The sequence below is a fragment of the Solea solea genome, chromosome 16 (genome assembly GCF_958295425.1).
Source record: "Solea solea chromosome 16, fSolSol10.1, whole genome shotgun sequence".
NCBI lineage: Eukaryota > Metazoa > Chordata > Actinopteri > Pleuronectiformes > Soleidae > Solea > Solea solea.
Genome location: NC_081149.1, coordinates 12,472,591 through 12,483,670, shown reverse-complemented (window position 1 = coordinate 12,483,670; position 11,080 = coordinate 12,472,591). Strand labels below are relative to the sequence as shown.

At 39.1% G+C, this 11,080-nt stretch overlaps 1 protein-coding gene across 2 annotated transcripts in view; it reads left to right on the top strand.

Moving 5' to 3' along the window:
• Positions 1 to 1,925: 1,925 nt before the first annotated feature.
• The window catches only part of pbx4 (pre-B-cell leukemia transcription factor 4), a 30,762-nt gene continuing 21,607 nt past the window's right edge, over positions 1,926 to 11,080 (top strand). Inside the window, exons 1-3 of one of the 2 annotated variants that reach the window (XM_058652852.1) lie at positions 1,926 to 2,764; positions 5,022 to 5,135; positions 6,689 to 6,762. In XM_058652852.1, coding sequence (XP_058508835.1) covers positions 2,580 to 2,764; positions 5,022 to 5,135; positions 6,689 to 6,762 — 373 coding nt within the window. In that variant the 5' untranslated portion in view covers positions 1,926 to 2,579. The remainder of the gene's footprint in view (positions 2,765 to 5,021; positions 5,136 to 6,688; positions 6,763 to 11,080) is intronic. The other variant, XM_058652854.1, reaches the window with a different exon arrangement.

Here is an 11,080-nt window from a genome sequence, read left to right as displayed (position 1 = left end):
GTCTATCTTGACAATGATAGACATTGACTTAAGGTTTGGGGGGGGGTTAATCCCGGTAGCTGCTCACTTAAATCTGTATGATTGAGTGTGGTTTCAAGCAGCCTCAGTGCCCCCAAGTGTTTAATTTGAATGCAAAGCATATTAAGATAAAGGTACATTTGGATGCAGACAAATACAAGGTTCTCAACTCCAATTACATAAGTGAGTACTTTTGTTTTTTTAATCCTAATATTTGTACGACAGGAGTGTTAGTTGTGGGGAAACTTAGGTGAAAACCACAGCTTGGAACAACAACCAAAATCCCTGAATTGTGACTTGTTCTATAATGCACATTCAATGAACAATTACTGTTTACATTTACTGTGTTCTCTATTCCTGATGTCTCTAACTTTAGATTGATTAGCCACAGATTGTACTAGATGGATGTGTGGAGAGTCAGCATAAACCATTGCCAGTTTGGTCCTACTCCCTCATGCACACCCATCATCTCTTCTTGGTACAGCTAGACTGGCTGCAGCTCTCCTCCACATCCATTCAGCCAGCCATTCGTCTTGGAAAGCTGTCTCTCTGATCTGAGTGATAAACTACAGCAGAATTGCCCAGTTTGCAAAAAACAAGGACACTTGTTTTCAATCTGTGCTGTCAACATTTTCATACTGAAAACTGATGGGATGTTTCATTCATCAGGGTCGTAAGACAGAATGATGTTCTTAGGTCGGTCTGTTCTGCTTTGAAATTACACATTCCTCTTGGTATTGCCACACTGTGCCCACAGAGATGGGCATCAATGTGTTTATTTAATACTTAACAAGAAGAGATCTGGCTTGAATTGTATTTGACATTGTTTTCAAATAGTTGTTTTGTTTTAAGCTCAATCAAGCCTCTTCTAGGTGTGCATACATGATTTGACTTAAATATTTTCTTTAGAAAAACAACCCTGGTATGTAGCTTTATCTAATTACTTTAGGATAACCTTGTCACCTGTAGATGTGAGGCAGCTACAGGGTCTGCAAAGCTGTGCAAAAAAAAAATATAACACTAGAGGTCAACCAGAGTGGGATTTTCTATGGCCTATACCGATCTTGACAGATTTGTGTCATAGCATATATCTCTTTTTTTGTCAATATGTTTGGTTGGTGTTATTTTTATGATGACAAATTACCCCCAAAATTGCATAATTTATATATTAATAATTATTGAACAACACATCTGTCTCTCCAATCTGCATTTTGCGTCTCACTGCAGGGCACTTGTATGTTTGTATGTTTTAAATAAAAGAATTGTATCACCAAACTATTATATAGGCTACATGAAACAGATAACATTTTGGATTCAAAATTTAAAAAAATGTTCGAGTTTCCGGGAACACAAATGTGAAAACTCTCATTAACAATAGGACAATAATTTGGATTTTTCTAAATGCAGTAAAATCAGAGCAAAACATTTGTATAATTCATTTTACACTGTTCAAGAATTACAGCATTACATACGTGAAGACTTTGCATACTCATCAAATTGAACGAGTAAACGTGCATCCAGTTATGAAGAGAATGAATGCCAATTTGTTCTAATAAATGTTTTTTTTAACATGGTTTTATTAGCCGACACCTTTGTCAAAAGAGTATCAATTTCAAATGAATGCAGTGTTTAAAAAAAAAAAAAAAAAAAAAAAAACTAAATGAAAGATCTAAAACACGTTTTACCTCAAGAATTGCAATGTCAAAGAAAAAGCAGGTTTATCTAATTATAATAGGACAAGCAACGGTGACGTAAGGGGTTTTCCATAAGGAAAGATTGAGGAGATTCTTGTCACCTGGAGAAGTGAGCAGTTACATTGTCTGCAAAGCTGTGTGTAAAAACACCAAACACCAGCAAATATGGAGATTGTGTGGCGGGCTTGGTAGCTGTGCCTTTTGTGGCGCGGATCAGCCAACCCGTAGGCTCGCGCTCTGTGTGTGCTTGTGATGAGTTCAATGGTCAACGCGACACACCGCGTTCGCGCAGCCCCGAACATCCCACATAGTCGCGCGACATCAACAACAATGGCAAACCGTAGTCTGTTTGGGTAGGAGATTTCTGATTGGGAGCTAGACGGTCAGATCGCTTCGCCTGTATTCACGCCTTTTTATCTTCTTATTTTAAAATTGTATTAGTGAGCTTTAATATCGAGACGAGAGTGGTCATCTGTTGTTATATATATATTTTTTTTCCATTTTGACATTTTCCCCGAAAATGTGCGAGGCGCTGTTGGCAAGCTCACACAGTCTGTGCATGTGTGTCCCTGCTGCTTTTCTGCTGGGCTACAGCTACTAACCTAGCTGCTTTTCACTCGGTGGTAAGCTAGCGTTAGCCTGGCCGCATTTATTGACTTGCGGGGGGAAAACACTCGCGAATGTAAAGGATATCGGTGCGATTTCGTTTATGACATCAACCATTAAGTGTTTGCTAATCGTTAGTGTCGGTTGAGGTAAGCAGTGGTGTATGATTTGTCGTAGAAAATACTTTGCTGGCTAGCTAACAAGCTAGCTATTTGTGCGTATTCTTCGACTGAGGGAAAACGGCGAGTTTTCTTTGAAAGTATGGATGATCAGACCAGGATGATGACGGGTCTCGCCGGGCTCGGTGGACTATCACAAGCCGATGTCGGTGACCCAGACTCGGTCAGGAAACAACAGTCCCTCGGTCAGCCCCAACAAGACATCGGGGATATCCTACAGCAAATAATGGCCATCACCGACGAAAGCCTGGACGAAGCACAGGCCAGGTAAGACAGGCGAAGAGCCATTTTCCACTCGTGATAGCCAAGCTAAAGTGCGCTGTATGTGTGTTACTTTTGTCACGGCACTGAAGCGTTGATATTAAAACCTCTATGGAAGGTGATAACGCAATTGCAACATATTACAACTGCACGTTTCATTGTTATTCCGTCCTTTAACAGTAACTCTTGCTTTATTTCCAGAGCAACTTAAAACACACACACACACACATTGCAATGCTTGTTGTACCCCGAGAAAAGGCTCTTTGTTAATTTCAAACCGCGCTCCAGTAGAAAACTGTGTTTACGATCATGTTAATTTGGGTTGTGAACGGCTATAGCATTCATCCTAATTGCTTTATCAATTAACTGTCGCATTAAAAGTTTATACTCTATGGGGATGGGAGCCGTGTGAATTGCACAGTTTGCCGTTGGACGGAATAGTTTCATTAACCACTGCATTAAGAGTGGATATTATGAAAATCAAAGCAGTTTAAGAAAAAGTTGTGGCTCATAGGGCAGTATAAAAGTCAATTTCCCTTTCACAGCAGTTATCAACGATCAAGTCTATCAACAAATCACCTAAAGCTTTTTAAGATGGGGCATGTTGATCTCAGTTGCTACAGTCAAAGCTATTTGAGTTATAAAATATTCACCATATTACTAATCAGACTATGACAGATTAGGTTTGCGTAATTATGACAGCATGTATCTCAGATGCCTCTCTTCACCAATGGGTGTCTATAACATTCGTCATTGATATGCAAATAAGTGGATGGATTTAGGTAAGGGCAGGGATTCGTCAGTTGTTCAACGGTTTAGCTTAGTGGTGTCTGTGCTGACAGCAATCGGTCATTCATACCAGTTGTCACTTTATGTTTGTGTTAGAGTTGTTTTTTACCAATCATTACTGTAGGGTTTATGTCAGCGAATGACTCGCACTCATTTGCCATGTGGCTCAAAGAGCATAAGGTCAGTTTCAGATGAAGCGTCAGTATTTCAACAATAGACAACCGTCCACTGCAAGACTGTGGCCACAGTGTGATGTGTCATTAGCTAGTGATTTTCCACCCAACATTTGACCACCTGGTTCTCTTAATTAATTCACTCCTCTTTCACTCCCTCCCTCCCTGGTGTTCATCCTTTTCATTGTGTGCTGGGTGCAATCAATTCTCCTATAATGTGTACGCGAGTGCAGCTGTCCGCAAATCGAGTTTCTATTAATGAGATGGTGGTGAGGGGGAGGGATGATGCTATACCAGCAGCCTATGAACACTGGAATAATACATTTTCCTCACCACAAGTTTGAAGACTTAATCAGGCCTTACTTCATGGACAAATGCAAATATTTTTGCTTTGAAATATTTCATGTAGTCCATTATTTATTTTCTTTTTCTTGTCTTTTTTTCCTTTTGTCTTATTATTCGTGCTTATACTATTTATTTCCAAAAGAATTGCACCGTGGTTAATGACGTTATTTACATTGCAATTATTTGGTCTTGGGTGGGCAAATATTTTGGTGAAAGTTATGCAGGAGTGGGATTATTCTATTAATATTCTTCAGACTATTCTGAAAAACTATTTAAAGGTGTGGCTGCTTAGAAAGTGCAAGATATGTCCTTGCAGTATGTTTGTATTGATCTGAACTCCTATCTTGGAGAATGTCCCCTTGCCATACATATGTGCAAGATTAATACCATAAACAATGCAGTGTTGTCGATCGGTGGACTTCACACACATTGTGTGGTATGAACAATTCCTAGTTGCTTCCATGTGTGTAGTGTGGATATAATCAATGAATGCATTTTAATCATACTATATTAGTTTTCTGAACGGCATGTGTTTGTCATAAGAAGACATATTGGCTTGCACCAAATATGCAATGTTTTTGGTTTTTGCTTATTTGCTTCTAAAGTTACTTTAAGTAAAAGGTCAAAACATAAGCAGATCTTTGACAACATACAGCCTGTTGTTATAAATTGGTTTTCAAATATAAAGCAGATGTATCACTCAACAATGTACAGTCTTTTATAACAATCACACCAGAATCTGATCAGGTTTCACAGCCACACTTAAATCCGACACTTATTTGTGATCTATGATCATGTGTGAGGTGGCTCACATGTGAGCATGACGGCCTTGTCATGCAGGGTGGCAGTGTGTTGGGATGGGGAGTGGTCTGGGCAATGCAAGAACTTGGTGTTGCTGAGTACACTTCCTGCACACCGTTTGCCCTCATCCTCTCACCCTGTCGCCATATGTTCAGATGCTGGCCAGAGGATTCGCCGGCGCATTGGGGTGGATCAGACGACCCCACAGAGGGAGGGAGAGCAGGGGGGGGCATGGCAGGGGGTGGCCTGCCTATCAACTTCCAGCACAGGTCAGTACAGGACCGCATGAGCACCTCCTTCTCCCCCTCCTGCTCATACCCTCCATGCTGATGGCAGCCCTCCCCCCAACTCAAATCCAGCAGTGACAGAATTGGTGGACAAAATGACTTAGTTAATGCTAGACTCGTAACCCATCGCACTGCCTCAATAAACTGACAGAATGGCAGTTGTTTGTAGCATATACAGTGGGTGCACAATTTGCTAGTTCACCATGGTCCCTTATAAATACTGCAACAGACATTCACAACTGGAATTGTTGTTGAGGTCAGGTGTAGCCAAATCATATTCATTTGTGGTTGTTGTGATGTTTGCTTGGAAAAGAAATGCTCTATTTCAGGGTCAACTTCAGGTTGCTCATTTCATCCTTTCCAATTCATGCTCATCAAAAATCAAAAAGGCATCTTGCTGTTTTTCTTTTTCATCTAAACTTTATCTGCATTGCATCTTAATAGGAAAATATTTTTCACAGAGAGGTGTTTATGGTTATGGTATAAATATCTGTTGAGCTGTTAGTAGCAGTCAGCTTGTATCAATAGAACACATTCAAACACATATTTGGTTTTGTAGGCCTATTAACTGAAATTACAGGTGGTGTACAATATCTTGGAAGCATTTTTAGGAGCTGAAGCAGTTTTACACTAGCACTGCAAACTATAACTACAGTTACTACTGAGTTTAACAATGTATTTTTCAACAATAATGGGCTATTATAACAATGATGCATTATGACCTACAGGGGTTGTTTAATGAATTGCATGCTTACATACACATGTACAGTAGGTGTCTTTTTCCACATGTTTAAAATTATGAAAAAAGGGGACATGTGTGTCCAGCTTCTAATGTTATTCTTGTCATAAATGGTTTGTATTGTCAGTACAATAATTATATTTGTGTAATTATATGCTTATAGAGATTTGCTTCAAAATACCTCACTCTTACAAGTTTCAATAAGCTGTCTCAGCGTGTGTGGAGGCATGAATGAGTATTAACAAGCAACTTTGTGCGAAGGTGTTCTGATTCGATTACCTTGAACTGTAGTTCAAGTTTTGAAGTTTTGCCTTTTCTCATTTATTTGCTATTAGTCTGTTTGCAATAAAGACAACAACTATAAATAAATTAAAATTGCAACTTAATACTAATCCGTATCAACTTACAATCTACTTCAATGGAACAAGTCTTTCTGAAAGGGCTGAAATTAGATCACCGTGTATTAACTCTGGAATCTGGTGCTTAGTAATGATGACCTTGAGGTTTGGCATCATTACCTCTCCCACAGTGCAAAGCATCCAAATGACAAGATTACTCTTGTTGGTCGAGACGGAACTATCAGGGTTGTTTATACACCAAGAAAGGCATTTGGCCATTGGAAATACCTTAAGACTAAATAGCTCGGTTTTGCTGTGTTGCATTACACTCTGTACACTCTGGAATTCTGTATTATCATTAACAGGTAGTGAAGGACGTGGTATGACTTGAGATTCAGGGCCATTTATCGTAATTCTCCTTGCTCTCTCCCTCTCTTATTCCTTCTTCTCTCTTACAGGAAGCATGCCCTGAACTGTCACAGAATGAAGCCAGCCCTCTTCAGTGTTCTCTGTGAGATCAAAGAGAAGACAGGTGAGTTTCTTCTTAACTCGTTCTCTTTTGTGTTCTCCAGTCTGCACAGGTTGTAACGTAGGCTACATCCATACAATTACACTTTTATTTAAAAAAAAAAACACAGGCTTTGGGTAATTATTATTGGTGTCCAGATAAGCATGTGAGATGGGCATCAGAAGTAATTTGCATCTATATTAACGTATGAAACAAACATCACATATCATTTAGATACACAAGGCAATGCCGGTGTAAACAGGAAGTATACTCTCTTCTTTGTAGCCTACCTGTTTGCTTAGTTTCAAAAAATGCAACAAAACAGCAACTGGGAAAAGCAGGGATTTCTCTGATTGGACCGATTATGAAGTGAAAGTAAAGTAAGTAAATTGAGCTTTTCATTCTCAGCTGATAGCTGAGTTGTAACCATCGATGAGCAAACATGTTTGCAGCAGAATTTATTCACTTTTAAATTAAAACAGTTGAGATATAGTGTGTTTTGCTTCAGTTTTCCTGCCTCCAAGATACCTTTTTTATTGGCCTCTTGGAGAACTCTATTGATTGAATATTGATTGTGTAGAACTAATTTAACTGCATACATTTGGCTGCATGTATGCTTTGGTCCTGGATAAATCAAAAATGTCCATTGCTGTTTCTCCCTTTTGAATATAACAATTGCACACAAATTTGGCCCCTGTCCATATTTCCCTCCGACTAGCTGAAAATAACTGAAGTAGATCACTGCTTTTCAAACTTGAGTCGGGCAGGAGAAGGTGCTGCAGAACACTCCACATGTTGAATTTAATTTAAACTGATAAATATCAAATGACAAAAATCTTATAATTTGTCAGTCTACATCACAAATTATGGTCAATCTTTTGAAAGTGAGTGAAATTTGAAACCAACAGAATTTACTCTTGTAGTTGTGTGAATTCTACAGCAAAATTTACTTTGAGGTGGGATAATAAAAATCTAAGTTACCATTACCCCAAACTCATCAACTCAATCATTCACATTATTAGTTATTCTAAATGTGCATGCATAGATAAGTTACAACTGGCAGATATGAAAAACTCAACAGGGGTTACTGCTTTTATGTAAGCAATGTAAATTTAATGTGTAATCCTGGTTATATTTAAGTGTGCTATGAGGATGAATCTGTGTGCAAATTAATGTGATATATTTATCTAAACACAACATGCAAAGAAACCAGAAGGTATTCTGTCATTGTTCTAAAAGATAATGCTGTTTCAGGTACACCTTGGTTCTATCTCAAATTTGCTGTTTTCTTTCCAATTATTTTAAGTAAACACACTGCTTATTCACATCTTGTTATCTATTCAAGTCAGCTCTCTGACAGATTCTAGTAGGGTTCAAAGAGGGAAGCCTGGGATGGATGGCAGATTGATGGTTATGATAGTGTGAATGGGGTGGGTTTTTGAATTATCTACCTCTGCTAGTGTCTCTCTGTTCTAGTCTATCTTTTGCTTTTCATTTGCTTTGTGTATCCTCTTACAGCAAATCTGTGTTGTTCAAATACAATTTGAAAATGCTGCACTGCTGCCTGTTGTGTCCCTCTGTCAATAATGTATTATTGCTCTCCAGTGATGGGAGAAAAGTAAAGGCTAGGCTTGAGTGAGTGGGGCAGGGTACACTGTTTCCCAGGCAACCAGTGGTCTTATTTACCCTAATGCCATTCAGTTTGATTTTCACATTTAGTCTCCCAGCAAACTGGAGAGAGGGCCTCTGAGCTCTTTTACAGTAAGCTAAAGGGAAAAAACAGACCAGGCTATAGTATAACAACAGATACATGGTTGCGATGCATATGCCAGCCACAAGATATTTAGCTTTGTCTGTATTCTGCTGGCCATCTGCCACATGGTGCCCTCCTAACTGCACTGTATACCTGCTTTGGCATTTCTCTGCTACTTCGTCAGACCCCCTGCAGGCCCCATTATGTGCCTCTGGAATGTGAATTGACTTCTCTTCAGTGCAGCTTTTGGAAGATCCAATCTGTAGTCCTCATGTATCTCCACAGTTTCCTTATAGTATTTTTTCTACTAACAAACATGCTCTTGTGTTGGAACACCCACGTACACATACTGTCTCTCTCGCATACCCATGCACACACCAAACGGGGATAAAAGCAAACTCGGTCCTGGGTCTACTTTTACTTCCTCGGTCTTGTCCTCTCCCCCTCCCTTCCCTCTTCCTAGCTCCTATTCTTGAAAGAGAAGACTTGCTCTGAACTCAGTGCTTTGATATGGTAATGTAATGGTGGTGGAGGAGGAGAAGGAGGAGGGGTGTGGGGGATGGTAGGTGAATTCCTCTGAGTGCTGCAGTTGGTTAGATTGTTTTCATTGTAAAGGAAATGTTCTGCGCAAATGCCAGTACCCCTCGCCACCACCCCAAAACACCCCCATTTTAAAACAGTCCCCATGTTGTCCTGAGCTCTAACACAAGACCTACTTCTGCATACTATTTTTTCCTTTTATGGTATTAAATGCACTTTCATAAAGCCTAATTAAAACACATGGAAAGATGGGGAAATGATCAAAGTTGAGAGCCAGTGACTTTGCTACAACTCAGTTCTGTTCTCTATCTCATGGGTATTTGCTGTAAAAATAGCTCTTGGTGCAATGGGACATCTTATGCCAAAATCCCCCACAAGCCATTGCAGCTACTCAGAAGTTTTTCATTTAGTTTTGGTATGTTTGAGGCATTTCTCCTGACTTGTATGCTGTCCCTGTGCTTTACACAACAGTGAATCTGTCATTCACTCTGTTCTATCACTCTGCTCAAGTCCCTCTTTTTTTAAGCTTGAAAATTCCCAGTTTATTTTTGGACGGGTATTGAATGAAGAATACATTTATTTTTCATTTGGAATAAAAGCAACTATGCAATTTTTGAGCACAAAAGTGGTGGAATGCCCCCCTCACTTGGCTATGTCCACACTTCCACACTTTCCACTCATCTTGATTAGCTCTCTGATAAACAAGTCTGCAGTATAATGCCACGAGTGGGCACTGTATAAATAGTGGCTAACTGGTTTGCATTCTAACCATCTTATCTTGAAATGGCTAGCTCTGTGTCACCTTATTACTGAAAGTCAGTGTGCCTATTCTTATGACACGTGTCAGTATACCACCATCCATACACAATCATATGTACTAGTTATAACGCTGACAACGACACAAAAAAGAGGACATCCCAATGGCCTATAGCCAGTGTGATGTTAACTTGAGCCAGATCATTACTTTATCAGGTGCCCAGTAATGCCAGTGTCCTTTATAAAGTTCTTCAAGCAGTGGTTATTTGTTGCCTTAGCCACAGATCATTCCACACTCTCTGTACATTTTGATTTGGTTTCAGTTCTTTGTATGGTAGAAAAAAATAATAAAGCTGCAGCTTTTATTTTTTTGTTGTTGTTGTTGACAGTATTGTGCCTCCGTTTGGTCTTTGTGAACAGCAACAATGTAACATTATTTGTATTCTACATCCTTCATCTGAAAAAAAGCCCTGTCAAGCTATTGCTTGTTGTGCTTAATCAGCATTGTGGGAAGCAATTTGACAATAGTTTGATCATTAAGGACATTTTTAGATATATGTAAACACAATCCAGTTTGAAGTCACTCATGCAAGTTGTCTAAGACCTGATGTATTGGATACAATCACACTCTCTCAACTTTGGTAAATTTTAACCTTTGTATGCCTTGTTTCAAGCTTTTTTGGCCGCACACCAAAGTTGCATGCACTGCAGTTACCAGAGGTTTTTTTTTGCGCTGCTATATAGCATGCATAGTGTCATAGCTTTGTGAGGCATTTAAGGAAAATCAGCCGATTTTGCAGATGGACTCAGGCCCGAGGCATTTAGATTACCTCTGTGTTTGTAAACCATGCTACAAAATCCTATTGTTGTCTCACCTGCAGAGTCATCATCACTTAGCCATTATATTGCACAGCATCTAGTTGACAACACATCATCATATCCTGCGATAATATTCTTACCAAATGAATAAATCCTAATAACCTCCTCCTCCTCTGATTTGTTTTCCTTTTGGCCTGCATTTGAATACCATTTCAGCAACCAAATGGTCCAAATCTTATGTTAATTCAATCACAACGTTAACACTTGAACAAATTCAACACAAACAATTCACACACAGTTGTTTTTTTCAACACTTGAATTTTAACTAGAATTTCTTTTTAAATTGCATCCTTTTTTTATTTGATCATGGACATAAGTTAACAGCAAAACAAGACATTTCCATTTGCTAGCAATTTTTGTTACCTTTTGTTACACTTTCAGCATCACATTATTAACATGATGATGGACTACAGT